Source organism: Penicillium bovifimosum, assembly GCF_028826915.1.
Source record: "Penicillium bovifimosum strain IBT 22155 chromosome Unknown utg000005l_segment0_segment0, whole genome shotgun sequence".
NCBI lineage: Eukaryota > Fungi > Ascomycota > Eurotiomycetes > Eurotiales > Aspergillaceae > Penicillium > Penicillium bovifimosum.
The window spans coordinates 1,111,486-1,139,317 of record NW_026622714.1 but is presented as its reverse complement, the minus strand read 5'-3'; the positions used below and the strand labels follow the sequence as shown (position 1 = coordinate 1,139,317).

The window sequence follows — 27,832 nt, the reverse complement described above, 5'->3', positions numbered from 1 at the left end:
GGGGGAAATGAGATCCGGTTCGGAATCATTCCTCGGTCTTGTAGTAAGAGATGTAGAAATGGCTCGTATATAGACAGGCTCAGGCCCCGTTGTCCCGGTTTGACCCTGTACAAGTGTACTTGAGTCTACTTGAACCGACATAATCCAGGCCCCCGCATCTGTTCTGCCCTGTGACTTCATTTGGATTTCCCCTCTACTGTTTTTTACTTCTCCTTCTTCTTCTTCTTCTTTTAAGTTCTTGTAACCATTCGTTTCGTCTGTTGCGACTTCACATCTGACATACGTCATCAGTAAGTACCGTGGTTTGCGATGCTGACTGGCTTATACATCAACTAAGAGACTTATGCTAATTTAAGAAGACTTTCAGATTTCTTACTCATAGTCAGTAATCCCGACTCTTCATCTCGGACCCGATTTTACACATACGGGCATTGTATTGACCTGCATCTAGATCTTAATCAGATCAAACATTCACCATGGCAGCCGCCAAAGACTCAGCGAGTGACGCTGCTACCTCTGCTCCCTCCGGCGGCAAACCCGCAGGCTTCCTGCACCAGCCGTATACCCGCGCCGCTCTGCCCTTCATCAACGGCGGACTAGCCGGTATGACCGCCACCGTCGTGATCCAGCCCGTCGACATGGTAAAAGTGCGTCTGCAGCTCGCCGGCGAGGGAGCTCGCACCGGTCCCCGACCCTCTGCTCTCGGCGTCACCCGCGACATCATCGCCTCGGGCAAAGTCCTCGACCTGTACACCGGTCTTTCCGCCGGTCTCCTCCGCCAAGCAGTCTACACCACCGCCCGCCTGGGCTTTTTCGAGACAATCATGAAGGCCCTCAACAAGCGCGCCGAAAGCACAGAGCGAAAAGTGACCTTCGCCGAACGTGCCGCCGCAGGGCTGACAGCCGGCGGCGTGGCGGCCATGATTGGAAACCCGGCGGACTTGGCTCTCGTGCGCATGCAGTCCGACGGCCTCAAGGCCCCCGACGCCCGCGCCAACTACCGGTCCGTCTTTGATGCCCTTGCGCGCATCACCCGGGCCGAGGGACTCGGTGCGCTGTGGGCTGGTGCTTCGCCGACTGTGGTTCGTGCGATGGCGCTCAACATGGGCCAATTGACTTTCTTCTCCGAGGCCAAGTCGCAGCTCAAACAACATACTTCGCTCTCTACTAAGAGTCAGACTTTTGCCGCTTCCGGCATTGCGGGTTTCTTCGCTAGTTTCTTGTCTCTGCCTTTCGACTTCGTCAAGACCCGTCTCCAGAAGCAGCAGAAGGACCCTAAGACTGGTGCGCTGCCTTACAAGGGATTGGTTGATTGTGCGCGCAAGGTTGCCAAGGATGAGGGATGGCTGCGTTTCTACCGTGGCTTCGGAACTTACTACGTTCGGATCGCTCCTCATGCGTTAGTCGCCCCCACTATTTTACCCCGGTTTTTGACTCCACTAACTCGAGATCTGCAGTATGGTCACTCTTATTGTGGCTGATTATCTCAACCTCATGACCAAGTAAAGAGTTAATTCCTTACACTCCGAAACTCCGTATCTTTTACCCTACATTCTTCCGATCACATTCACCAACACGGCGCAAAGTCTATCATTCATGGGAAGTGCAGCGTCCGGATCATTATGTTATGTTTTCATTGCGTTCGACAGGCGAATACCCCCTTGTCTTGCTCTTTCTTTCGCCTCTATCGATTACGGGTCTTTTCTTTGACAGAGGTAGATATCTTACTAGTGAATAGGGCCTACTCTTTCATCTTCATATCTGTAGCATAGTGAACCATTAGTCCTGGTATTATCCTACGATGGTACATCTCATTTAAGTAGCATGTGCTTCATGAGACTACTTTTCTCCGGTGCAACCGATAGAACATGACAAACAGGAACGTATTATTCCCCATATTATGGTCCGAATAAGTCAAATGTATGGCCCAGGGAGGCCTTATTCTAGTCTGACACATAAGCCCGGGTACTTGCAGACTGTCACACAAGATCGTAAGATGGTTGCCTAAGACATCTCAGACATCGCAATTCTACCTTACTAACACCCCTGGAAGAACCACATAACTAGACACAAGAAAGTCTCTCAATATGTGTTCCATTCCACACTGGCTAGATAAGTAAAAAGTAAAACCCAGGTTCGGAACAGAACCATCCATGAGAGATGCATAACCATTACAAACAGTCGTAAGAAATAAAAAAAAAGCCCATGCATCGCTCGCATTGAAAAGCATGGGAAACCAGAGTTAGAATTCACCAAACCAACAGTCTAAGCCAGCAGTCCAAGCCAAGAACAACCGGTTTGTCAATTCTTCACCCTGATTGCGCAGAAAGGAAAACCGCCTTCAAAGAAACTCAAGCATACATGTATCATCGTATGGCTGCAAAATATTACCTAAATCTTCTCATCGCCAGCCCGGATCTGCTCAACAGCACCAGGTGGCAACACATCCTCGAGAGTCTCACCCGTACCGGCAAGCTCATCCTCAACGGGAACGGAGTCCTTGATCTTGAAGAAGACAACCGGGGCAGCGACGAGGATCGAGGCACACAGCAGACCGAAGTTCGACGCGTACTCGTTCATGTATGGGAGCTTGTTGCTGTCGAGTGACCACATGACGGCGGCACCGGCGGACTGAAGACCCTTGTAGAATCCGGCCAAATTGGCGAGTTTACGGCCGGAGTTACCGAGGGCGCCCATGATCCTGGTGGATAATTAGTTTCTGGTATGCCAGGGAAAAGGAAGGGCAAAACAAGAGGGGAGAGGCAAATCTTACCAGTAGACAATTCCCTGCCAGACAGCATCGTACATGCCGTAGAAGAAGTACAGGAACATGGGTCCAACGTAGCCCTTGGTTTCCCAATCCCAGGGCACGAAATCCTTCTGAGCCACAGTCTCACGGGTGTACTTTTTCTGCCAGGCATAACCACCACCCCAGATAGCAACGGTAAGCACGAACAGACTGACGAGAGCAGCCTTGGCACGCACAGTGCGACGCACGCGCTCGATATCAAGCAAGGGTCCGATGATGACCGCGGCGACGATCTGCGCGAACCAGTAGAGGAAGCCGTTGAGTGCCTTGGTGCGGGTGTTGAAGTAGGCGCCGTTGATGGCGTTCTGCTGGTAGGTGTAGAACCAGTTGGAAGACCAGAACATGGGGAAGAGGAGGACGATCCACGGTTCAGCGCGGATTGTGTCCCAGAGTCCGATGAACTCGGTTTTCCAGGAGGGCTGTTTCATGAGAATGACGCGGGAGCCGTCGGTGCGCACCACCTTATCTGCGTCACAGAGGAAAAGGGCGAGGACGGCGCCGGCGAACATCAGGACGATGAAGGCAATGTATGTTCCATCGCTAACGGTTTCGTTGGTCTTGACGTTGATGTTTTCGCCGAGGGGGATCTTTCACATTGGATTGGTTAGTTGTTTGTTTGATGAATGTAGGCCGATTTGTGTTCTGCACGGCTTGGTAGAACGATTTGGAAATTGGAATGGGCTCTTACCAAGCTACCGATACAGGCTCCGACATTGAAAATACACCAGAACCAAGAGAAGTATCGACCCTTCTGCTGCTCAGGCGGGTACGACATCATGATGGTTCCCTGGGCAGCCCAGAGCAGACCGGCGCACACACCGAGGAATGCGCCGGCGAAGATGTTGAAGCCGGGTACATGTTTGTGTACCGAGACGAGCAGACTAATGGAGTAAATGCAGTAACCGATTCCACCGAACGAAAGCGAGAGACGGACTCCAATACGGTTGACGACAGTTCCGGCGAAGAAACCCACCACGGCAAAGGTACTGTACAGCGCAATGTTCTATTGCTTCTAGTTAGTGCTGAAACCACGAACGAAGGGGATGCGACCAATCGGAGTTTCCTATTCAACGGCGGAGGAAGAGTGGGGAGGGGCGAGATAAGCACGAAACGGGGGGGGGACAAAGCGGCCTTGGTGCGTACCATTTGGTCACTCAGGGTGGGGTCGGCTTTTCCACCACCGCCCAAGCCGCTGAGGGCGTTGAACATGCCTGGGCAGAGGAAGCAGACGAAGGCGACCATTGCCAGCTGGTTGCGCGGCGACGCATACCAACTTGTCGACCATTTGCCAATGCTACCGGCCTTGTACATCCATCCTGGGGGTCGGGGGGCGGGTTCGACGGAATATTCAACCACGGTCTTCCGTTCCTCCATTATGAATAAAGGCCGAATATGAAGCCGTAGTAGAATAGATGGTAAGTTGTGGGATGGAAAATGTTGAAAAAAATGTGTAGGGAGGTAAAGGTTCGAAAGGAGTGGGAAGATTTAAAAGGAACAAACAGACTAAGCTCCCCGGCTACTTTTTTTAGGGAAAGGTACAAGCCACGCTGCGTTTGCTAGGATCGATTAAGAGATAGAGGCTTCCAATTTCATGATAGAAGCTTGCAGGGTAGCATCGGCCCTCTACGAGATCACGGGCAGAAGCGTATTCTTACTTAATGTGGCTGGTCTTGTGGGAAATGGGCCCAGGCTGAGATACAGAAGGGAATAATAGGGGGGGCCGGGGGCAGGTGACTAGGAGCCTAGGGCTGGACGCTTTGATCGTAGTGTTACACCCTGATGGCACTGTGTCTTTTGTCTAGGATGTTTGAATATGACTGGAGATGGTAGTATTTACAGCTCAGCAAGGTTACTCTTATGCTTTATCTAGATGAATAGAAAGTTCTTTGGCGTTGACTAGAGTCGCATCCCGACACTCAACGAAAAGCCAAAATGAACCAGGGAACACTCCTTCGTCGGCCGCCAGAGACGATTTTGATTAGCGGAGGGACCAAACACAATCTAGACATCCACGCTAACCGATAGTCCCCACTTTGATTGGCTCGGGACCCACATGGTAATTCACTGGGTCGACTGCGGGGAGGCCACGAGGGGTCTAGCGTCATTTGCTTGTTTCGGATTTTCAAAGATCTTTGGGCATGTTCGACCTGAATATCTTCAATGGCATTGTAGCTCTCGTCTAAATATACGAGCGGAACCTACATCTCAGGTGTCACAAGCTCAGTCAGATACAGATCTATCATCTCAGACAATATGGATTATCGTAAATTATGGCAGGTTTGAACCATCTCATTTGCTCCCTGAACTGAGCACGCGAGCTAAACGCTGGCACTTGGCGTTATCATAGTATCACCACTCTCGACGCCTCCCCGTCAATCGGATTCACCCTCATACTTGGCTTCAACTTCACTATCACTGTCCGTTGCTCCCCCGCTGCTACCCTCATTCTGCACACAACTACGCCCTTCGACACTCTGAGTGTTCACGCCGCCATTTTCCCCATCGTCATTCCCCGCATCTTCCATTGGCTCATCATTCAATGACTGCTCGTTCTGTTCTTCGTCATATTGCTCCTCGGCAGCATCTGCCTCCGGATTGCTGTTCCCTTGTTCATTGTCATCGCTCTCCGCATCCTCCTCAGACTCATCAGCTTGGCCAGCCCGAGCAGCCTGGCTCAGTGGCTCCGGTTTGATGCGCTGTGAGGCCGGGTTGGCATCGACATCCATAGCATCGTCATCGCTATCCGCATCGCTACCCAAGGTAATTCCGGTACTGCGATCCTTATGCCTCCTATCCCCTTCAAGGTGATCATCATCCTCCTCGCGCTCCTGAAGCTCCTGGGCTCGGCGAACACGTCGTAGCAAAACAGGGTCGGGCCGCAGATCATCCGCAGTCAACGGACTGGAGCAAACAGGACATTTGACCATACGAATACGGTGCTGTCCCTGACGAGCTGCTGGGGGCGCAATAGTCGTCCGGCTGCGGTTGATCATATCCATAATAGCTTCGCGCTCGAAGCTGTGCGGACATTTCGTGCTCCTCACAGGATCAACGTAGAGTGAAAGAGTCAGTGGGCATTTGAGAGATATGCGCTCGCGCTCAATGGCAATGTCATCATCGGACTCAGCGGTCGAGTGGCGATGGCTTTGTTTGCGTGTGTGGGCGGATGTATTCGCGTCTTCGAGGTGCTCAAACCATGTAGAAGAGTGAGGGAGAGGCGGCACATCGTCGCCAGGGAATTTGGAGTCGTGAACCATTCGGTAGAAGCCGATGTACGAGTTGTTGCCGGCATATCTAGATCGTAGTTTGTTAGTTCATGTGCATTCGAGTAGAGTAACCTTATATCAAGAGATATGCAAAGAACATACCTCTCATTCAATGAAAGCGCGTTCCACTTCTGAGTTTCCTCAGCCAGCTTCGTTTCCAGCTTGCGACTAGGCGGGTTCCGCGCATTCCGCTCTCTCGCCTCTCTCTCCGCGGGATCTTCTTGTTCCTCATCGTTGGAATCTTCGTCCTCATCAGCATTGGCCCTCATGATTGCCCGCTGTTGACGGGTCTGTCTCGCCCCCAGGGCAGCACGGAGAGCCTCGGCCTGCTCTTTCTCGATTTGAGTCATTGAGTCCGCCAGGCCTTGAAGCTTCGTCTCAGAATCGATAATATACCGGGTCTTCTCTTCCAGTCGCGCAGTGATAGCTTCGACTTGAGCCTCGGAGGCGGCAAGGCGCTGGTATTCCTCACTGGTCGGGTCATCCGCGACGTCGTCCTCGTCGCCTTCTTTTCGGCGTTTCTCCTTGACTTTCTCGTAGCGAAGACGCGCGTCGCTAAGGCGCTCGTTCACATCACCACCTGCGTGTGTGAGCTTTTCTGTGGCATGTTGGAGGTGGGTGCGGAGTTTTCGGAAGTAAGTTGATGAGAGAAGATTGGTGATTCGTTGCTGGTCCTCGGCTGTGAGGGGGGCCTCGGGGGCTTCATATGGCGGCAACGGTTTCGGTTCTGCGGGGGGGGCTGGGGCTATTGGCCGTGCTTTGTCTGTATGATTGTGTCGATGGTGGATGGGTGCTTTGTCTGCGTGATTGTGCCGACGGTGGGTGGGAGGGTCGCACTGAACGCCGTGTGCTTGGTGTCGCCGACATCTTGGGTAATAAGGCCTGTAGACAGAACCAGGTGGTGCGACTCAAGCTACTTGGAGATTTCTGCTTTGAATTGAGTGCAACTCCCCGAGTGACTTTGATGAGGAAAGTCTACGTGGAGGAACAAAGCGCATCGCGATTCTCGAAATCCTGACGCGCGACGCGATGACGCTAGTCCTGTTTGGGGTTATATCGATAAGGCTTATCACTGATCATCGAACAATAGAGGCCACTTCGGAAACATTTGACAGAACAAGCCAACTTCTATTCTAGCCCTCTACGTTTGGGCAGCCTACATCCTTGACTGTTCGTCGAATTGTGCGATCTGACAATTAAGCGGGTGAGGCAGCGTTGTATCTTCACAGGATGGAGCAGGATGGGAAGCAGTTCCTCAGAATCCCCAGGCTGCGTCTGGAGACCTCAGATTATCATAGGACTGCGGGACGGGGAAAAAGTGCCTTGGGATCCCCAGACCGCGTCTTGGGGACCATAGGTGATGAGTTGGCAGGACGAGCAGAACAGTTCCTCAGAGTGTAGATCGCGTCTGACAGCAGACAGCGTCTCGAGTTATCCTCGTGGTTCCCGGGCAACCTGGAGGTCTCGATTCATCATAGGACTGGCAGGAAGGGGGTGAAGTGCCTTGGAATCTCCAGACTGCGTCTGGGGGGCATAAGTGAATGTGATGGGTTGGCAGGCCGGGCAGAACAGTTCCTCAGAGTGTAGATCGCGTCTGACAGCAGACATCGTCTCGAGTTATCCTCGTGGTTCCCGGGCAACCTGGAGGTCTCGATTCATCATAGGACTGGCAGGAAGGGGGTAAAGCGCCTTGGGATCCCCAGTCTGGGGAGCATGAAAATGATGTGGCAGGAGGGGGGCGAAGTGCCTTGGAATCTCCAGACTGCGTCTGGGGGGCATAAGTGAATGTGATGGGTTGGCAGGTCAAGCAGAACAGTTCCTCAGAGTGTAGATCGCGTCTGACAGCAGACAGCGGTTCGAATTTCCCTCGTGGTTCCCGGGTAACCTGGAGGCCTCGCTTCATCATAGGACTGGCAGGGTAGAAGAGGGGAGAAGAGGGGAGGGTGAGGGGGAAATCTGGCTGGGACAAGGTGCAGTAGGTGCGCTATGTGTAGCGTGGGTAGATGGGTAAGTAAGTGACGGCGAGAGAAGAACTACGATATGGAAGGGAAAGGGAAGAAGAGGAAGAGAAGAGAGAGAGAGGGAGATATTTATACCCCCAGGATGGGAGTTTGATGCCCAAAATGGAAGGCACCCTCAAGATCAGATGGGAAGGAAGCATCCAGGTGTTTGTCACAAACATTTCACTAACCCCACGAGGCCCCGGTAGTTGCCTGCAGGGATAGTTAGTGCATTTGACTATCACTCCCCAGGTCCCTTCACCTCCATCCTGGGAGACTCCTTTATTGCTCTAATATTGGAGATTGAAGTTATGCTTTTTGCAAGATAGTACATGTGATACAATAAGCAAATGAATGCAAGCAGGTATTAAGTTGAGACGCTTCATGATGCGATATACTAAGATACCTCGACCACTGGTTGAAAGCACTCCAAGCAGCCTAGACCTTATAGAAGCAGTATGCATGGTAGAAACCTAATAAGACGATCTGTTAGTGTCTGAGAGAGCAACGAAGATTCACTTGATACTCACTAACGGCCTCCTTCTCTTCCGGCGTCATATTCAAAGCACCAGTTACGCGGTCTCGAACACCCATTCGATCACCGAGCGGGCCCAACTCAGGGTGGTTCTTCTCGTCTTCCCAGATGTCCAAGAATGGCTTGCGGTATTGGAGTTCCAGGTTGTAATCCTCGGTCAACCTAAAACAAATGTTAGGTGCGCATGGTAAAAGGGATTGTCATGGACACTCACGCTCGGAAAGCCTCCCATGGAACGACATATTCAGGAACCTCCTCCACTGCCTCTTTCATGAAGTAACTGTATTTCCACCCGAAAGGCGGACGGAAAACTCCATCCTCGGGAGTTGCTCCAGGGAATTGAACGCGGTAGATATCATTGCCCCACTGGGCCCGGTCATCCTCCTCAACCTCACCATCCTCGGGACCGTCCGGTTCAGCGGCTTTAGCAGCCTCGCGCTCCTTACGCTTCTTATGGAAGGCAGACACTTGGCTGCTAATGACGTCTGAGTTGGGACAAACACCGAGGAAACGACCGCCCTTCTTCAAGCAACCTGCGACATTACTGAGCATTTGGCGTGTCTTCTCCTCAGTCTCAAAGGCATAATGAATGGCGAACATGGATGTAACAATATCAAAGCCCCCGCCGCCGTAGCGAGAGGCCATGATGGAACCACCAGGCCCGACATTAGCATCAATGCCGACTTGCTGGATAATGTCTATATCGCCTAGCCACTCTCCGAAGCAGTCCTTCGGATAAAATTCAGCATGGAAGATTGCTGGGGGAGGTCGACGGCCTCGCTGACCACGGCCCGAGCGCATTTGGTCGTAACGACCTCGTGCCTGCTCAATCGAGACATTGGCAGGGTCAAGACCGACATAGAGGTCAACCGGCTGGGGCGCCAGCTGCCACTTGCCCAAATCGCCACCCTTTCCACACCCCAAGTCCAACACGAGGAGCTTGTGCTCAGGCGCTGGCGGCGGTCCTTGGCTGTCATTGGCCCAATCCTTGGTATCCTCAAATCGTGCAACAAAATTCTCATCGGGCGAGAATTTCTGGATAAGAGTGCTCTTCACCCAGTTGTTGAAGCTTCGTAGCCCCTTGATCTTGCTCTCCGTCTTCCGCCACTCACGGCCTCTCTCAGGGACCGCATTGTAGTGCTGCCTAACAACGTCCGCAACTCCACGCTGTTGGGAGGTGCGCATCGCCTCTTCCTGCTCGGCGCGTTCACGCTCCTCCTGTCTGCGTCGTAGAGTTTCGCGGTCTGCAAGTCCCTGTCTCGCTCCACCACCTGGTCTCTTGCGTTGCCGCGGCGCTTCGGGGGAGGGAGAGCGGCGCGGTTGTATCGGCGAGCGGGAGCGTCGGTCTTCGCGTGGCGGTGCGCCATTTGGACTGCGAGAGCGATTGCGCCGAGAGAATACTGATGGCGGAGTGCGACCACGTTTTCGGAGAGCTTGGTGCCTCTCTTGGAGTCTCCTGCGCTTGATTGCAGCATTCGATAACTGACTTGGTCCATCTGCCGCGCCGTCTCCTTCCATGCTCCTGTGCCGCCCGGAATCTGTTGCAGAGGGTGTGGCATTCGTGCGAGCAGGTGAACGGGGAGTAGAGTGTCTGGCAGCCCCATCACGAGCTCCATTCTCGTTATTATTATCCATAGTGATGTAGAAAGCCGTCGCCGATTCGAGTTGCAATGTTCTGGAATGCTCAAAGAAACGGTTCGAGGGGACAAAGGTCGAGGGTGTTTAACGACGAGAGGGAGGTTGAACCTATGTTAGAAAATAATTGTAAAAATCTAAAGGAGGCAAGGGCGTGATCACAGAACTCTTGCTTGGTTCCGAGACTTGTAGAAGTCGAGAGCAATGCCGGTTGAGGTCCGGAGAGAGTCGAATGAGCTCCGGATCTCGGCCAATCAGAGCATCTACATCCAACCCTAATCCTCCGTCTGTAATCGGCTTCTGGTTGATGTCCATTTTACATTTCATTACTTGCTTGCGAGTAATAACAATTGTTGAGATGAAATCTACGTATCAGGACACATTGCAAAGTGTCGTGACTGGCACTATTATTGATTGAAACTAGTTCTACTATGTAACCAGATGACATATGCACATTTGACCCTCTTCATAAAACCGGCGCTAATTAATGTAATTTCGAGTAAAAAAAAAAAAAGAACATGAAGATGCATGATCAATGAGGTATGTCGGGAAGCACAGCTTTCCTCTTTGGCGACTTCGCCGTCAAGACCTGTCTCACGCGGCGGATTTTAGCCCACCACTCACGGTCTGCTTTCTTCTTCGCGTCTGGGTTCTCCTCTTCGCCTATAGACTCGTCTGTCGTACCTGTGCCAGGTCGCAGCGTGTCTACAGAGGCCATGGTGCGTAGTCTGCGGCGGTGTTTGACCTTCGCGGCCTCTGCGACAATCTGCCAGCCGGCGCGGAGTTGCGCCACTTTCTCGTGGGGTCGGCCAGCGCCACTCTGGGCTACTTTATCGATCCAAGGGCAATACTCCATGTGCTCATTGGCAACATCCAGGGCGGTGTATACAGTCACGTCTCCGTTGTCTTTGGGCTTATACATCCATAGACCCAGCCGACGGAAGCACGCTCCGCATCCGACTAACCCAGCGGCTCCATCGGAAGCAGTATCCCAGCCGAGCACTGCTAGCGCCAGGGCTGCCTTATTAACTGGTTGAGGTGTGTCTGTTGGCTCTTTGCTCTCGGTGTTGGCAGACTCGGTTTCGCCGTTGGTGGAGACAGCAGGGCTTTCGGTTTCTTTGAACCATTCGTCAGGAAGACCCTTGATTAGAATATCAAGTTCAAGTCCTTCTGGGGTTTGTATTATATCATCAGCCGGTAATTTATCACCCATCTTGGAGATATTCGTATAGCGTTTGTGCAGTCCCAATAGGGCTGTTTCATAGTTCGTCAAAGGGAGATGTTGAATAGTAGCTGGCGCAATGTTAGACTTGGGACCAAAGGGTTCTCAACATGATACGAAGACTCACCATCGCAGCTCTTGTTCCGCCAAGGGCAGCTTTCGCCATGACCATTACTTAGCATTTTGACGTACTCGTCCACCAGTTTCGCGCCTATACGTGTGCATATTAGCCTCCCGTCCCAGCACAACCGTGGCAGATAATGTGCGGGGCCACTCACGAACTTCCTTCCTCTCCTCCACTTTCTCAATATCGAATCCATCCAGTTCATCAATCTCATCAGGCAGCTTCACCACGACTGCGCCACCGCAGTCGCTCACGCAGGTGACTCGCGTAACATCTGTACATATCCAGCCATGCTTCGCCCATTGTACTTCATTGATGGGAGACGGCTTGGACGTCCATCGGTCGACTCGGCGGAAGGTCTCTAGGCGCTCGAGGAAACGTTCGCGGTCCCAAGGGACAAAGGTTGGGCGTTTGTTTGAATTCGCCGAGGCTAGTCGATGTGCAGGTCTCGAGATTTTGTTTATGGAGTTGCGCACTGCCGTGAGATCCGATCGATCGGCACCGCTCAGGCGTACTTTCTTGATTGATAGGTTGGCGGAGATTCGGTCTTGCGCCGTTGCGGGCGCCGCGGGGGTCGGTTTAGATGTATTCTCGGGGGTAGATGGTTTGGACAGCGAGTCGAGAAGACGGTGGAACTTGCGCTTCTTTGACTCCAAAGCGTACGACATGATGGGGTTGCGATAGGAAGAAAGTCGAGTTGATGTGGATCAACACAATGGGGATGGAGCTGCGGCGAGCTGCGGCGATCACAGGTGTTGTCGCCTTAGGCGTCAACATTGTTCTTGCCCATTTATGGGGAATTCATGACTTTAAGTAGTCAGCGACTGGTTTTGAATAGGTCTTTGTAGTTGCTTAAGATGTTCTAAACCTTTCACTCAAGTCCAATCTCATCGATCTCTTTGTTTCTTCTCAGTGTTGATCCACGGCAAATGCTCCACCGTTGATTGGCCAACGGATATTCCCCGATATCGTACGATCTCCGAACTTCAGCAACTTTCTTCTCGAACTCGTCTCCTCCAACAATGGCCACTATGAGGAGCTCTCTGTCGCTATGGCGGAGTGCTGCGCCTCGTTTAGCCAAGGATTTCTTCACACCGCGCGAATGCATCCGGAGTCAAGGCTACCTAGCCAACACAGTCCGTCAAATTAGTACCCCATCTCGTCAAGCCAGCAAGATACAATCAGCCCTGCTGAACGACAAGAAACGCCAATTCTTCACCTCCAGCCTCAAGCAATCGACCGCAGCACCGGCTGTTGCAGAGGCAATTGGCGCGGGTTCCGCGAAAGCCAAGTCAAGCTTCCCCAAAATCAGCGACAAGGCCGTTGCCTACTGGCTTTTGGGCAGTGCGGCCAGTGTATTCGGCATTGTGGTCTTCGGTGGTTTGACGCGATTGACAGAATCAGGGTACGTTACTTGATCCCTCGGTCTTACCCCCCTATGAAGTACAGACTCGAGCTCAGATGCTAACGATACAAATCTGACACAGATTGAGTATCACCGAATGGCGACCTGTTACCGGCTCACTCCCTCCCATGAACGCAGAGCACTGGGAGGAGGAGTTCTCCAAGTACCGTGCATCTCCCGAATTCCAATTGCTTAACCCCAACATGACCCTCTCCGAGTTCAAGTCGATCTACTACATGGAATGGATTCACCGGCTCTGGGGCCGATTCGTCGGAATCTCCTTCGTGGTACCCGCAGTCTACTTCGTCGCAAGAAAGAAGGTCTCCACGCCCATGGCCTGGCGTCTCTTCGGCATTGCCGGTCTCATCGGTTTCCAGGGCTTCATCGGCTGGTGGATGGTCAAGTCTGGCTTGAAAGACGATCTCTTTGCTCCGGGCAGTCATCCCCGAGTAAGCCAGTACCGTCTGACCGCCCACTTGGGAGCTGCCTTCACTTGCTACGTCGCGATGTTGTGGAACGGTCTTGCCATCTTGCGCAGTCATCGGTTGATGGCCGACGCCGCTGCCGGAATTAAGGAGTTGAACGCACTGCGCGACCCGAAGCTGGCCTTCTTCCGCCGCTCCGTTGCTGGTATCGCCCTTTTGGTCTTCACAACCGTCATCTCCGGAGGTCTTGTCGCTGGCCTCGATGCCGGTCTTATCTACAACGAGTTCCCATTCATGGGTAAGGGCTTGGCCCCTCCCAGCGAGGAGCTGTTCGATCCCCGCTACTCTCGCCACGAGGACCGCTCCGATCTTTGGTGGCGTAACATGCTCGAGAACCCTTCTCTTGTGCAGCTTGACCACCGTATCCTTGCTATGAGCACTTTCACCGCTATCTGTGCCTTGATGGTTTACACCCGCCGCTCGCCCACAATGAAGCGGTACCTACCGGCACCCGCCAGAAAGGGTGTGCACGGCGTGTTCATGTTCGCCTGCTGCCAGGTCGCACTCGGTATCAGTACTCTACTCTACCTCGTTCCCACTCCTCTTGCCTCCGCCCACCAGGCTGGTAGCTTGTTCCTCCTCACTTGGGTCATGGTCCTGGGCAGCCGGGTTTGGCACCCATCACGCACGGCCAAGTTGTTGCAGATGGCCATCAAGGCTCGTTCGGCGCAGCTTAATGGCACTGCTGCCTCTGCTGTGAAGAGAATCTAACCGCACTCGGCTCTGTATGTATGATTATGTTGGGCGGGATTGATTGTAAATCAGTCGCCGTGGGTGTTTTGATACCATCTCCATTCATCTGTCGACTCGAGGAATTCCTCGAGTCTTATTGTATCTTATTGTATGACTAGCATTACTACTCTCCTATTCCAATGTAAAAATAGTTTTAGGAAAAAGCACATCTTTGGTTGAACTACCTAATTCTTCTGTTTCATTGGTATTCGCATCGAAATCCAATCATGCAAGGCCCCCTTAACGCGCTCCAGGAAAAAAGTAAAAGATACTCGGGGGCATGCCGCATATCTGGTCATTTTCACGCTTCTCCACGCTGACCGTCACTCTCCTGTTACCTTCCACCTCCTCCCGCACATTGTTCTCTATCTCTCCCAGTCTTCTTCATGCTTCTCCCACTTATTCCGCCATCTTTGAGGGTCTCGCAGCACGCGAAGGATTGCGGCGGGTAATCACATACCCCAGAGGCAACCCATCCTCCCCGATGGGGACATCGTCCTCTTCATCCGGCCACTCCCCAGCATACAACGTAAGCTCCGAATCAGTAGACAGAGCATCACCCAGCTGGCTCCCACGAACAGCTACAGGAGAAGGCCCATCCCGACGACTATTTTCAGGGCTTTCGACCGCGCTAGGATCCCGGTTACCATAAGCCCCAAGATCAAGCAGGCTCTGCGCGGCCCTCACTTCTTCGCCATGCTCCACAGCCGGGGATACTTGTCCAGTATCTTCATTCCGCTCGGGGACATGGGTAGCCCCGAATGAGGCGTGAGTCCGATCTGCGCCTCGATCACTGACACACTTGCGACAAATCTGCCAGCCACAGTTCTGGCATCGGGACATGCCGTTCTTGTTCCGCTTGTTGCAAACGTCGCACTTTGCTGTGTGCGCCGCCACATCCTGGAAGGCGACGCCAATACGACGGCGTTGGGTCCGTGGATATGAGACGGGCGAGGGTTCGGGTTGGTCCCTCGGCCTGGAACGGAGTGGTTCATTGGGGTTTCGGTCTGCAAGAGGGGGTCGGGGTGGATGTATTGGTCGAGTCTCTGGCGACCAAGGCTCTGAACTTGGGGACAGTTGAGAGCTGGAGGGTGTCGGCGCGGGACTGACGGACCACTGTATAGTAGTTGATGAAATCTCGCTCAGTCTCTCGCGGATGGGCAGGTTGCGGGTTGGAAATCGCCCTGTATGGTTGTCAGGTAAGCTTTGTCCTGCCCTTGCTCAAAATGCAGATGCGTGGGTGTTCTCTTGGTCTTACCTCTGTTCACTGCCTGTGTCTGAGATGGCTGGGAGTAGAGCACCCTTGGAAGATTAGGATGCTTTGAGTTTGCAAGTCAGCTAGAGTTCTCTCACTTTCATACATAGATGATGATTATGCACGTACTCTGCGGGCAAATCCCGATTCCCAAAATGCCTGGCAAGCTATTAGAAGAATGTCTCGAGTCAGAGAAAGATGGATACAAACATTTTGGCTGGGGTCAGGCGGGATGTTCCATCCACGAACTGGATATGGAGGAAATGGATTCTCCGAGGTGTTATTGTGGCCTGGAGAAGGCGAGATACTCGTGGCACTCTCGCCAGGTCTCTCATATGTGCCATCTATTCCAAAAGTAGTAGCAAAGCTTTCTCCCCCACGCCTGTGGGAGAAGACAGACTCCTCCAGTTCCCGACAAGATGGGACACGTTCCTCATCTGTGCTATTATTTCCACGAGGAATAGCAAAGCTTTCTTCCCCACGCCTGTGGGAGAAGATGGCCTCCTCCACCTCCCGAAATGATGGGAGGCTCAAGCCAGGAACGCGAGGGAGCGGCATCGCCTTTCGCTCCATCGTTGCAACAAGGCTATGTTGATGAGAGTTGATGATGTTTGATGGGAAAAATGCCTCTGAAAGGCAAAATAGAGACAAGGATGGATGGAGGACGAAGGTAAAGAGGGGTGAAGATAAAAGGGCTTGGGGTTGATGAGAAGTCTCAGATGCAAGTTGGTGTTTGGTTTATAACTGAACAGTCTCATGGGATCAGATGGTGTGTAGTTAGAGGAAGGTGCCGGGGAAAAGCAAACAGACTCAACTCTCACTCGACTCTCAGATGCTGGATCAGACTTGACTTACTCTGACTCTCACCAGTGATCCAGGAGGGATCCATGGCCTGTAACAGTCTGGCAAAGGGGTATCTACTGTGCTACGAGATGGTTTTTACAACGCCTGTCAGTACGCTGCGAAGGGCTTTCCGAGGGTTGTTATACCTAGATGTGCTCTAGATCAAGATGCACCCAGTAATGTATACGCAACAGTACTGCTGTCCTTGCCTGTCTAGGTTATGTAGAAACTTCGAATATCTGCTCCATATCCAAGACTAAGTAAGACGCCCACTCAGGACACGCACACTCTATCACGTCTGTTTGAAGTCTGATAGACGGGGTGTCGAGCATATAACTTCATTCTATGCCACGTCTCAGCCACGAAAGTGCCTAGCTATCTACTAACGTATTGGCTAGAGCTCACTTAAGACTTTCCAACAGACCTCCGAGTCCTCGAACATAACTAACTTATCTCCCGGCAGAGCTAGGTATGTTGCCTAGCATCCACGCTCTGCTTTCGTTGGATCCTCTTTTAAGCACAGTAATGAAGTATTCCTATAGGCAATGGGTTACTGCCATCCTATCATCTTATGGGCAAGAATATGATTCCGTTTGAAACTCGGGAAATGGCTCAATGGCCGACATAGTTATTTTAGCATCCCGTTGTATGTTGCATTATCATAAAGTAAAGCCACATGCAAATCTTCACACAAAATCATTCTTGTCTTATGGACCGATTCTTGGACCTCCTACTGTCCTATTCATTTGTGGGCTGTATATTCATCGTCAGCGAGAGCGGCTCGTGGAAGTTGGCTGATATAAGTAACGTACGGATTCCCTCCTCGGGGACGGGCTCGACGCCAGCGACTTCGGCGGCGGTCTTAGGGTCAGCAGCGGTCTTGTCGTCCTTCATCATGGGGAAGGTCAAGACCTCCTTGATGCTGTAGTTATCGGTAAGGAACATGACCAGGCGGTCAATACCCATACCCCAGCCACCAGTCGGGGGAAGACCGTATTCGAGAGACTGGCAGAAAGTCTCATCGATGAGCTGGGCCTCGTCATCACCCTGGTCCTTCTGGTTGGCCTGCTCCTCGAAACGCATACGCTGGTCGAAAGGATCGTTCAACTCAGTGTAAGCATTGATGATTTCCTTGGTGCTATAGTGGAGTTAGTCTGGGACCTGATCAAGCATGATGTAGATAGTCACATACCAAACGAAGGCCTCGAAACGTTCGCAAAGACCGGCATGCTCGCGGTGGTACTTGGCCAGAGGAGACATCATTTGCGGGTGTCCGGTGATGAAAGTGGGGTTGATGCAAGTATCTTCAATGAAATCACCGACAAGCTTGTCGAGCATGCGGGCATTCGTCATAGGAGGCGGGCATTCGACGTTCATCTTCTTCAACATGCGCTTAAGGAACTCGTTGGTCTCGGGGGTGTGTAGCTGGTCACCAGGGGGGAACTTTTCACCACATGCCTCCTCAAGAGCAGGCATCATCTCCACTCGCCGCCAGGGCGCCTTCCAGTTCACGTTGTAGGTTTCGCCGGACAGGGAGTGGAAGACAGTCTCATAACCACCAGTGACGTGCTTGACGAGACTTGAGACGAGCTCCTCGGTCAACTCCATAAGGTCATACACATCCGCGTAGGCCTGGTAGAATTCACAAGTGGTGAACTCGGGGTTGTGAGTCAGATCAATTCCCTCATTGCGGAACTAGAAACGATAAGTAAGTAATGATCCGAGGGATCGAGCATTTGCTTTCAATTACCTGGCGTCCAATCTCGTACACTTTGCGAACGTTAGAATTATGATCAAAAGAATGGGAAAAAAGGGAAAATGAGAGAAGACTTACCTCTCTCCATACCGCCGACAATCAGCATCTTAAGGTAAAGCTCAGGTGCGACACGCATGAACAGGTTCATGTCAAGGTCATTGTGGTGGGTGCTGAAGGGCTTGGCGGTGGCACCGCCGGCGATGGCGTTCATCATGGGGGTTTCGACCTCAGTAAAATCACGGTTATCCAAGAAACTGCGGACAAATTTGATGATCTCAGCACGAGTGCGGAAGATCTGGCGCGAGCGATCGTTCATGATGAGGTCCAGGTAACGCTGGCGGAAACGCTGCTCCTTGTCCTGGAAGCCGTAGTGCTCGGAGGGAATGGCATGCAAGCAAGGAGTCAAGAGAGTCACCTCAGTGGCGAAGATGGAAAGTTCACCATCGTCACGGTTCTTAGGGTTGGTACGGCCGGGGAAACCCACGAAGCCGACAATGTCACCTCGACGAAGCAGCTCGTGCTGCTCCTCGAAAGGCTTGCCGGTCGAGAATTGTGCTTGGCATACAACCTGGACCTTAACACCCTCGGCGCGGATATCGTAGAAGATCAACTTGTTTCCAGAGGTTCGCTTGGTGTAGATACGGCCAGCGACGCGAACGGGAACATCGGGCTTCTGTTCGCCCTTCTTGAGACCCTCATGCTCCTTGACGAACTTGCGCAGGTCGGTATCAACGTGGAACTTGTGGGGGTAGGGGTTAGGCTGCTTGGTCTCGCGCAGCTTGTTGATTCTCTTGCTTCGGATCTCGAAGTATTGCTAAAGTGACATAATGGTTAGCTTTTGATTACCCCGCCATGCGCCAGAAGCGGTGACGCGAAACATTGGCAAAGCAGCAAGGAAACTCACGTTCGGGGTCAGATTGGCCTCGTCCTCCTCGGCAGAAGTCTTCTTCTCGGACTTGGGCTTGGGAGGAGCAGCAGCCTCCTTCTCCTTCTTCTTAGCGTCCTTCTCACGCTGCTTCTGGCGTCTCTTCAATTCGGTCTTGGACACCTTCTCGCCGGTAACTTCATCAAGAAGGAGGTTGGCCATAGAGACCTCAGCCTCTTTAACTGGGTTGGAATCCGCCATTGTGTTTGGTAGACAGAGAGCGGAAGTGGGATGGTGGGATGAAGAGGGACAATCGAAATTTTGGGCGGGATCGGCCCGCCTGATTGGTCGGTGGACCTTGTCAACGGCGGAAAGCCAAGCTTCATGACTCAATTTCTACTGCTTCTCGTGTTATATGACTAGATAGGAAAGAACGATTATTTGAACGGTTCTCCTACTGTCATTGCCTAAGGGCTGCTCTCTATGTTCTCGCTCTCAATGTCCGAAGGGTCATGCATACCCAATTAGGATGTAGGGCTTAGGGCAATATTATGGGGTTTTACCCCGCCATGCCAGATTCGGTCATTTATAGTTCTGCTTTATGCATACTCCGGTCTATCCCCAGGACTTAAGGGGAGAGAAAGTATCGAGAAGATATTGGTGTCTTCGATGCGGACACCGTGGATGAGTTGACTGCTTGAGCAAGTCCAGATTTCAAGCTCGGAATCTACACAGTACCTATGCCCTGACCGAGAGCTGCGACTTGAGAGCAGAGGTACTTATGGGCCAAGAAACACATATCTGATTTTAGTTGTACCTTGTATATCCAGGTTCAAGTTCTAATCCATGGAATTGGAAATGGCTGGCACATTGTTCGAAGAGAGATCCAGTGCCCGTGCTGCCCGTCTCATGCGATATATCACAGACGCAAAGGACTCAGGAGCGTACCCCTGCCCTGGTGTGTCGACCAAGCCAGATCGCCTAGCCTCTAGCGAGGCCTTGGTCCAATAACTTCAAATCCTGTATGAAGGAGAACAAATTCAGGCTAGGTCATGACTATTATGTCGTTCGCAACAACTCAGATCACCTGGCCAGCCACGTGGGAGCCTGAGACGAAGGAGAGCTCTTCTTAACTTCGTCAATGTGGAAGGAACAGTTTTCTTCTTTCCAAGACCGTCTCGGAACCATAAAGCTTTGAGCGGCATTGTCCGATCTGCTGATGGGCCAAATCCTGGGTTTCATGCCACTCATCATTGCCCAGGTTGACAAAAAGTCATAGGCAACTGATGATGAGCTCCAGAGTCCAGACACTGCCGAAACCTCCCGCAGATGACGTCCAGCGCATACTCTGGGGGAAGACATCGGATCTTGAGCGCAAAATTCATGAGCTGTTCCGGGGAAATCCTAGTATTGAGAACAGCCATTCTGAGAAGAAACCACTTCCAGAGCAGTGGAATCGAATCGTACTTGGCCACCAGACCGCGCTCGACAAGACACGTCCTATCCTTGTGTCGTTGCTCAAAAAGACAATGAGAATCTGGCCATACTTGTTGATTCGGATTGCGAGATGAGGATTGTCAGTGCAAGTGCCTCTAGACCAAAGAAACACTGTTGGGGTCCCGAATCAGCTCGATCCAAGAGCGATCGAGAATCTGAAGAAATGGAGCGTCGAACACTGGAACAAACCCATAGAAATCTCGTAAAAGCAACACAAACCCTCGTACACGGTACACCGCATGCTTAACACCCTTTGAAGAAGAATTTAAATAGTTCTGAAACGACAAAAACATAAGCCCGAAGCATGTTAGGCCGGAACAAGTAAAATGTTGTCAGGTGAGGCTCCCCCCACCGAAAGCGTAACTAGTCTTGGCGTGATTTTGGGAGCTCCCTCTTTGTACGTATCTGCCTTCTTTCCCCTAAGCATTTTTAGATTTCACTTATTTGCATATCCACCATGCTTCAAGTACCATTGCGGGAAAACCACCAGGCTTCCACCAAGGCCGTGATCTTGGTGAGTGAAGCGAAATGATCTTGACCGTCATAACCCCAAAGGGCCAAATACTGACACCTTGTCCACAGGTCGGAGGCCCCTCAAGAGGCACACGATTCCGACCATTGTCGCTCGATGTACCCAAGGTATGCATCTAGCTCTCGTTTTATCCGATCTGCATTGGGCTACCATTGACACCGCATTTCTAATAGCCGCTATTCGAAGTCGCCGGTCACCCCATCATCCACCACTGCCTAAAGGCGGTGGCGAAGGTCGACGATGTGCGCGAAGTCATTTTGGTCGGATACTACGACGAGAGCGTATTCCGGGATTTCATCAAGGATGCATCAAAGGAATTCCCCCAGCTCCGCATCCTCTACTTGCGCGAGTACACAGCTTTGGGCACCGCAGGTGGCCTGTACCACTTCCGCGATGCGATCCTCAAGGGCAAGCCAGAGCGCCTGCTCGTGCTGAACGCCGACGTCTGCTGCTCGTTCCCGCTGGGTGAGATGATGCGATTGTTCGACGAGAAGGATGCCGAGGCGGTGATTCTGGGTACACGGGTGTCGAACGAGACCGCGACAAACTTCGGATGCATCGTGTCCGACTCGCACACCAAGCGTGTGCTGCACTACGTCGAGAAACCTGAATCGCACATCTCCAACCTGATCAACTGTGGCGTCTACCTCTTCGCTACCGAATGCATCTTCCCCGCCATCCGTAGTGCCATCAAGCGCCGCACCACCCGACCCCGCCTCCTCTCGTACCCCTCCTCCGACAACCTGGAGTCCTCCTTCATCGCTACCGGAGACGACGAGGACGCCGCGAAAAGCGAGGTTCTCCGTCTGGAACAGGATATCCTCTCCGATTTGGCCGACAGCAACCGCTTCTTTGTCCACGAGACCAAGGACTTCTGGCGCCAGATCAAGACCGCCGGCTCTGCCGTCCCTGCTAACGCCCTCTACCTCCAGAAAGCATTCCAGGCCGAGTCCACCGAGCTCACTCCTCCCTCCGCCACCATCGTTCCTCCGGTCTACATCCACCCCACTGCCACCGTCGATCCCACTGCCAAGCTCGGTCCGAATGTCTCGATCGGCCCGCGTGTCGTGGTCGGCGCCGGTGCCCGTATCAAGGACTCGATTGTCCTTGAGGACGCCGAGATCCGCCACGACGCCTGCGTGATGCACTCAATCATCGGCTGGAGCAGTCGTGTCGGTGCCTGGGCTCGTGTGGAGGGTACGCCCATTCCCGTGGGCAGCCACTCCACCAGCATCGTCAAGCAGGGTATCAAGGTGCAGAGCATTACGATCCTCGGCAAGGAGTGTGGTGTCGGTGACGAGGTCCGCGTGCAGAACTGCGTGTGTCTGCCGTACAAGGAGCTTAAACGGGTATGTCATTGTTTATATCTCACCTGCATGCCATTGACTAACGTTGTCTGTAGGATGTGTCTAACGAGGTCATTATGTAAACTCAATTCTGCTCGTCTTCCTTCGAAATACCTCCTACATATCTGAATCTTTGCGCCGATACAGTTGTCGGTCTGGTCTCATCTCGTCTTATCTTATGGTTGGATGGTTATTTGCTTCATGAGCGCAGCCGATCTACGGATCTTTTTTCTTATTCTAATCCATCTGAATTGAATTCTAAATGAGTCATCTGCTTTCCCGCACTGCTATTGCTATACCCGTGATACCTATCACCCATATAAATTTCACATATCCCAGTACTTCCCGCGAACGCCATGCAATTTCCATCATCAACCCAAAACACCCCTCCATGCATATCCCAAACGATAATAAATTCCCATTTCCCATGAAAAAGCCCCCTTCACCGATACATAGCAGGATCATACCCCGTCTCCCCCGTCCTCGGTACCCCACGCCGATTCATCCCAGGTGCAGCATCATAATAACCCTGCGCCTCCCCGCCATGCACACCCTCCCACCCCCTCTCATACGGCCCCGGCGCACTATGATACCCAGCATGACCATGCGCCGGCACATCATAATCATGCAGAGCAGGCGTCAGCTCGCTATGTCTATCATCCATCTTGACATCGAACGCGCCCGCATCATCCAGTCCCGGCTGGGACCCCATTGCATCGTAAGCACCGAGACGGGTCTGTCGTCGTCGCACGACGATGTCCAGCCAGACGGCGGCAAGGTAGGCTGCGACGCCGAGGGCGTTGAATGCGAACAGGGCTTTGTAGGCGCGGCAGACGGCTATGCCGGTTGCGTTGCCCCAGAAGACATTGTTGCAGGAGGTTGTTATTGTGTGGGCGAGGCTCCAGGTCATCAAAGCCAGGGAGACGGACCAGAGGATCGTTAGGAGGAGGTTGGTTGTTAGGGAGAGTTTTGTGGAGAGGCTGCGGGTGCAGTGGATTATTGTTGTTAGGAGGATGTTTAGGAGGGAGAGGGCTGAGGAGACGAGGAGCTGAAATGAAGAGTTTTGTTAGATTTTGGGCTATTGAGGATGTGGGTTTGCAGGATGTGGTTGGAGTTGCTTACCACTATGAATGAATAAGGTAGTTTGTAGCCATCGGTGTGGAGATGGTAGGTGAATACTGCCAAGATCACGCCTGTTACGATTGAGGAGAGGAAGATTAGGAATCGGATGGTGTGGAAGGGGATGGGCGGGTATGCTGAGGGTTTGACGGATGGTGAGCGCATGACTGGAGATGGTTTGAAATTCACGTATGTGAAGGTGAGAGAAAGGAATCTGGTGAAATGTTCTGCCCCTTCGACTGTAAACAAAGTGGATCGACACACCTACGGGGCTCCACTTGACACGGGACGTTGCGCCACGAGGCTATTTATATCGCGGCTGTGCTGGACTGCTGGCTAATCTATCCTACACCTTGCATCTACTTCAAACAGTTTCAAGGGAAATTGACAGTAAGTGATAGTTATCAGTTGTTGACGACTCAATGAAACAGTCAATTTGGTACAATTCCATGCCCTTATTACACACCATCAATAATTGAATTCCTCATACACCACCGTCTTCCCTACAAGCCAATCCACAACCATCCTTTTCAATGTCACACCAGCACAGAGATACCAAACATCTGCCAGCTCAAGCTCCAAATCTTCGGCTTGCATCCGTCTCTGGACGATTTTCGCCCCGGATGACAGAATTTCGTCCCACATCCGCCGATCATCTCCATCAAGCTCCACTTCCCGGGTGATAAATAAAGTCGTTGACCGGGGCAACTGAGGCCACCGCTGGAAGGTATCACGCACAACCCCCAAATCAGCCATCGAGACCGACCAGAATAACCGCAGCCGGGAGATATCCAAGTCCGGGAGCTGTGCAAGAAGAGGTGTAATGCCAATACCGCCTGCCACGTAGGGAGCAACGGCCTTTTCAGTGGATATATGGAAACTCCCACCGAAACCCTTCAGCGGCACCTCCAGACCGGCCTTCTCGTAAACTTGAGAGAGATATCTAGTGACGGGACCGTTGCGCCGGACCATTATTTCAAATTCGTTGTCTGGCATATCGCGACCAGGGTACGAGGATACAGTAAATGTTCGTACGAAGTCATCGTTTAGACTGGTTGGATCGTCCTCTCGCATGTGGCTGTAGCCCATGTCAAGCTCGTCCTGGAAGGATAGCGTGGCGTATTGTCCTGCACTCCACGAAGCTGGGTTGCGGCTGGAGATGCGGAGCCGGTAGCGGTTGATAGATGGGGTGATGATTTCCTTTTTGATGAGCGTTGCTGTTGCATCTGTATTGTCCTTTTCGGTGCCAGGGATCTGTTTCTCGTTGATGAGATACCGGACGTCGGGGTTGTAGGGAGATGGCTCCCCTGCCTCACCGTGGAAGCCCAGGCCGTTTTCCACGAAGATGGCGGCGGCAATGGTGACTCGCACGGCGAGATTTGACCTCGGTATGACTGCAGCTGCATCTTTCCCAACTAGTATCTCTGTGGAGCCGGTGAAGTACAAAACGTTCCCGCTGACGAAATCGGGAACAACATAACCAGCCCGCGGGGTGGTTTGTAGGTTCCCCAGCGTTTGATACAGTCTATTCCCCGAGTACTCGGGATAGACGAGAACAGCACCGCCAACATCATTGGACGCAACACGGATGAATCCCGCTGGACCACCTCGGATATTCGTATCCATCGTCATTGCTCCATGAGACGAGGATAAAAACATGGTATCCGCGCGAGCGAGGAGTTCCAGTGCCTCGGGGCCCAACTGCGGCGAGTCAGAGACAAGCTTGGGCTTAAGTGGCACGGGCACAATATGCTTTTTGTTCATGTATTTGGGACAGTTCCCAAGGCTCTCGTCGATATGCACAACCAATTGTGCATGGCCCGTGTCTCCATCAGACAGCGAGCCTCCCACCATTGTGCCGTAGAGCTTCACTCGCCGTCGCTTCTCTAGATCAATTGCCAGTGCGGAAACCATTCTCCCTCTGTATTTGTCAGTGTGTTGGTCGACCCATAGTGCCTGGACAACGGGGTCGTATTTGCTGTCCACCGGTGTCTGGAGCTTGATTTGAGATTCGGGGGCTGGATTTGCGAAGCCTGCTGTGCCGCCCCATAAGGTTGACCAGGGCCGGCCTTGCGAATCCAGTGCTCCCAAGGCAATTAATGGACACTGTTGGACTAGGAATGCTGCAGGAGGACTTAAGTACGGGATAGTCGGGTTGTTACCGTGAGGGGCTTTGAGTAGGTGGTGGAGTTTCTCCTCGCCTTGGTGCCAGGGCACCTTAGTAGTTAAGAGTGAGGCCATGAGTACGAAGGGGGATATTACTGAGGACTGTGTTTCACCATGAGACTTAGTTGCCTATATGTAGGGAGCAGTAGCTAACACGGGAAGATGGTTGGTAAGCGATCTAGATCCATCGCGTCATCCGATGAGAATCATGCGATGCGGGTTCTATTGCACTCGTATTCTTCTGAGATGGCGATTTGGCACTTACACAGTAAGGGATATTTGGAGTTGCCATTGGAATATGTCTAAATATGACTATCACACCCAATATCAAGTAATGAAATTGAAACCTCATCACATGCGCAAAACTGCTCATCCTTGAGCTTGTATAGCGAAGCACATGCGCTAATAAAAAGTGCCCCGCGTTATCGACCGTCAGAGAACCTCAAAGTGCCTCGAAGGTTGAAACAATCATTTACCCCCAATTTCTCAGCACTTCCCCTTTACAATCCCAGCATCACCCAAGTGCAACAAAGCAAACACTCAAAGGTGCCACAGACCAGCTGCACCCCAACTGGGCTCTCCCCCAAGAATCCTCAATAGCTCCGAAAGCTTGACCGCGAATCCGCGATCGTCCCCCATCCACCACCATGTCGACCTACGAAAGTACGAATTCGTTGACAAATAACAAAAACCCACTAAAACCACAAAGCTAACATACTCCAGGCGAACACAACACGACCGACCCCTCAACAGCCCAAACCCCGCGCCGCCGCCGCCCCGACCTCTCCACCTTCTTCTCAGCCCTGTCCGAGATCACCCCAGCTCCCGACCACAGACCCCATGCAGTCCCCGTTCCGGGCGATGTGAGCGCCGCATTCTACTCCCTCGCCGAGGCGCTGGAGATGATGCGGCGCGACGCCGATTCCGCACCCACAGACGCGCAAGAGGGCACCGAGACCGCCCCCTCAGATACCGGCCGCGACCTGCTGAGCACGATGATCCAGTCGCTGCTCGCACAGGCTGATACACCGCCACGGGAGGTGGAGGGTGTTAGTGAGGAGTTTTGCGATAGTAAGGAGCTCTTCCCTGTCCATCCACCCCGAGTCTTTCTTTTGATTGATCGACATAACTAATCGACTCAATTTCAGTGCTCGAACGCGTCCCAAAAGCATCCCTCAACCCTTCTGACACCTGTCCGATCTGCAACAACCCCTTCGTGGAAGATCCGTACCCGCTCGTTGTCCAGCTACCCTGCCACCCGACACACCGCTTCGATCTCGAGTGTGTGCGGCCGTGGCTGCGGCTGCGCGGGACGTGTCCGCTTGACCGGGTGGACTTTGCGAAGCAGCTGAGGGAGAAGGCGGAGGCGAAGAAGAAGCTTGTTGAGGAAGATGAGGAGGAGGAGTGGGATGGTATGTATGGTTGAGGGAGGGGATTTGCATATACCCAGCATGCAATGGGCTTGGAATTGTCCGTTGAGGAGGTTTTATGGCTGTAGCTGTATTGCTGGTTTAGGATAAGTGAATGACCATTGTATCATTTTTGATCTGGGCAATGAATGTAAGCGGTCTTGTTGACATAGCAGGAATTTTCATATACAGCTTTTTCCGTCTTCAATTACATGGCTTCCTCGCAACCTGCCAGTTCATGACTCGAAGATCAGCCCTGAGAACGCGCTTTGGGCGTCTAGCCCATGATTCATGCTTTGATGACTTGGGTGACATACTCGGGCCTACTCTGCCTTGGTTTGCTCGTTCTCGAAGAATTCGATTATGGAAACTGCCTCGAAGAGCTTTGTCCTCTCTTTGATCTTGATGTGGAACACTCTGTTTCACCTCTTTGTCCGATCCTTTGACCATATGCCGTCTTCATCAGACAAAGCGCATACAACCTCATTGTGTGAAGCCACAATCCTCGTCGGGAGCGTTCCAGCAGCTGAGATATAAATACGATGTCGAAGCCCAGGTTAAACTCCATCTTCATCCATATCACAACCTCTCCCATGTGAGGACCAAGCAGTCCATCCCCCACTATACTCCCGAGTCAACCCTAACATCACTCACTAGAAGACTCTACACAGTTTCTTGGTATCGGTATCTGTATATCTCACCTTCCCCCGTTCCTTTTCATTCTTAAGCTAACATACTAACAGTTCTTTTCCGCATTAGATCCCAACCCACACCCACATATCACCGAAACCCGATATCCTCAAGGTCCAAGCTTGGAAATATCCCAAACCA

The 27,832-nt window shown here is 52.3% G+C and overlaps 13 protein-coding genes across 13 annotated transcripts; 5 read left to right on the top strand and 8 right to left on the bottom strand.

The window, feature by feature from the left end:
- Positions 1-476: 476 nt before the first annotated feature.
- Positions 477-1,506, top strand: N7515_005611 (putative mitochondrial dicarboxylate carrier protein; the record flags this gene model as incomplete). Its single annotated transcript, XM_056666355.1, has 2 exons — positions 477-1,399; positions 1,458-1,506. The coding sequence occupies 2 exons, from the start codon at positions 477-479 to the stop codon at positions 1,504-1,506; spliced, it is 972 nt and encodes a 323-aa protein (XP_056519951.1).
- Positions 1,507-2,391: 885 nt separating this feature from the next.
- N7515_005610 (DUF895 domain membrane protein) lies at positions 2,392-4,183 on the bottom strand (the record flags this gene model as incomplete). The annotated part of the gene is made up of 4 exons (XM_056666354.1): positions 2,392-2,701; positions 2,774-3,396; positions 3,498-3,812; positions 3,953-4,183. The coding sequence occupies 4 exons, from the start codon at positions 4,181-4,183 to the stop codon at positions 2,392-2,394; spliced, it is 1,479 nt and encodes a 492-aa protein (XP_056519950.1).
- Positions 4,184-5,181: 998 nt separating this feature from the next.
- Positions 5,182-7,981, bottom strand: N7515_005609 (SUMO ligase MMS21; the record flags this gene model as incomplete). Its single annotated transcript, XM_056666353.1, has 3 exons — positions 5,182-6,103; positions 6,178-6,814; positions 7,717-7,981. 3 exons carry the CDS (start codon positions 7,979-7,981, stop codon positions 5,182-5,184), a joined length of 1,824 nt encoding a protein of 607 aa, XP_056519949.1.
- A 532-nt stretch (positions 7,982-8,513) lies between these two features.
- Positions 8,514-10,245, bottom strand: abd1 (mRNA (guanine-N7)-methyltransferase; the record flags this gene model as incomplete). The annotated part of the gene is made up of 3 exons (XM_056666352.1): positions 8,514-8,548; positions 8,606-8,772; positions 8,825-10,245. 3 exons carry the CDS (start codon positions 10,243-10,245, stop codon positions 8,514-8,516), a joined length of 1,623 nt encoding a protein of 540 aa, XP_056519948.1.
- Positions 10,246-10,777: 532 nt separating this feature from the next.
- N7515_005607 (uncharacterized protein) lies at positions 10,778-12,259 on the bottom strand (the record flags this gene model as incomplete). The annotated part of the gene is made up of 3 exons (XM_056666351.1): positions 10,778-11,538; positions 11,595-11,678; positions 11,746-12,259. 3 exons carry the CDS (start codon positions 12,257-12,259, stop codon positions 10,778-10,780), a joined length of 1,359 nt encoding a protein of 452 aa, XP_056519947.1.
- Positions 12,260-12,613: 354 nt separating this feature from the next.
- Positions 12,614-14,192, top strand: cox15 (cytochrome c oxidase assembly protein cox15; the record flags this gene model as incomplete). Its single annotated transcript, XM_056666350.1, has 2 exons — positions 12,614-12,996; positions 13,079-14,192. The coding sequence occupies 2 exons, from the start codon at positions 12,614-12,616 to the stop codon at positions 14,190-14,192; spliced, it is 1,497 nt and encodes a 498-aa protein (XP_056519946.1).
- A 420-nt stretch (positions 14,193-14,612) lies between these two features.
- On the bottom strand, positions 14,613-16,041 carry N7515_005605 (uncharacterized protein; the record flags this gene model as incomplete). The annotated part of the gene is made up of 4 exons (XM_056666349.1): positions 14,613-15,397; positions 15,472-15,532; positions 15,598-15,627; positions 15,679-16,041. The coding sequence occupies 4 exons, from the start codon at positions 16,039-16,041 to the stop codon at positions 14,613-14,615; spliced, it is 1,239 nt and encodes a 412-aa protein (XP_056519945.1).
- Positions 16,042-17,049: 1,008 nt separating this feature from the next.
- On the bottom strand, positions 17,050-19,193 carry N7515_005604 (lysine--tRNA ligase KRS1; the record flags this gene model as incomplete). Its single annotated transcript, XM_056666348.1, has 5 exons — positions 17,050-17,449; positions 17,504-18,006; positions 18,062-18,081; positions 18,146-18,881; positions 18,972-19,193. 5 exons carry the CDS (start codon positions 19,191-19,193, stop codon positions 17,050-17,052), a joined length of 1,881 nt encoding a protein of 626 aa, XP_056519944.1.
- Positions 19,194-20,221: 1,028 nt separating this feature from the next.
- Positions 20,222-20,503, top strand: N7515_005603 (putative dynamin GTPase; the record flags this gene model as incomplete). Its single annotated transcript, XM_056666347.1, has 1 exon — positions 20,222-20,503. The coding sequence occupies one exon, from the start codon at positions 20,222-20,224 to the stop codon at positions 20,501-20,503; it is 282 nt and encodes a 93-aa protein (XP_056519943.1).
- A 383-nt stretch (positions 20,504-20,886) lies between these two features.
- Positions 20,887-22,390, top strand: N7515_005602 (mannose-1-phosphate guanylyltransferase; the record flags this gene model as incomplete). The annotated part of the gene is made up of 4 exons (XM_056666346.1): positions 20,887-20,943; positions 21,012-21,068; positions 21,135-22,310; positions 22,364-22,390. 4 exons carry the CDS (start codon positions 20,887-20,889, stop codon positions 22,388-22,390), a joined length of 1,317 nt encoding a protein of 438 aa, XP_056519942.1.
- Positions 22,391-22,749: 359 nt separating this feature from the next.
- N7515_005601 (uncharacterized protein) lies at positions 22,750-23,591 on the bottom strand (the record flags this gene model as incomplete). The annotated part of the gene is made up of 2 exons (XM_056666345.1): positions 22,750-23,355; positions 23,430-23,591. 2 exons carry the CDS (start codon positions 23,589-23,591, stop codon positions 22,750-22,752), a joined length of 768 nt encoding a protein of 255 aa, XP_056519941.1.
- Positions 23,592-23,894: 303 nt separating this feature from the next.
- N7515_005600 (putative oxidoreductase, FAD-binding) lies at positions 23,895-25,667 on the bottom strand (the record flags this gene model as incomplete). Its single annotated transcript, XM_056666344.1, has 1 exon — positions 23,895-25,667. The coding sequence occupies one exon, from the start codon at positions 25,665-25,667 to the stop codon at positions 23,895-23,897; it is 1,773 nt and encodes a 590-aa protein (XP_056519940.1).
- Positions 25,668-26,239: 572 nt separating this feature from the next.
- N7515_005599 (uncharacterized protein) lies at positions 26,240-27,018 on the top strand (the record flags this gene model as incomplete). Its single annotated transcript, XM_056666343.1, has 3 exons — positions 26,240-26,255; positions 26,316-26,663; positions 26,741-27,018. 3 exons carry the CDS (start codon positions 26,240-26,242, stop codon positions 27,016-27,018), a joined length of 642 nt encoding a protein of 213 aa, XP_056519939.1.
- Between the last annotated feature and the right edge of the window lie 814 nt (positions 27,019-27,832).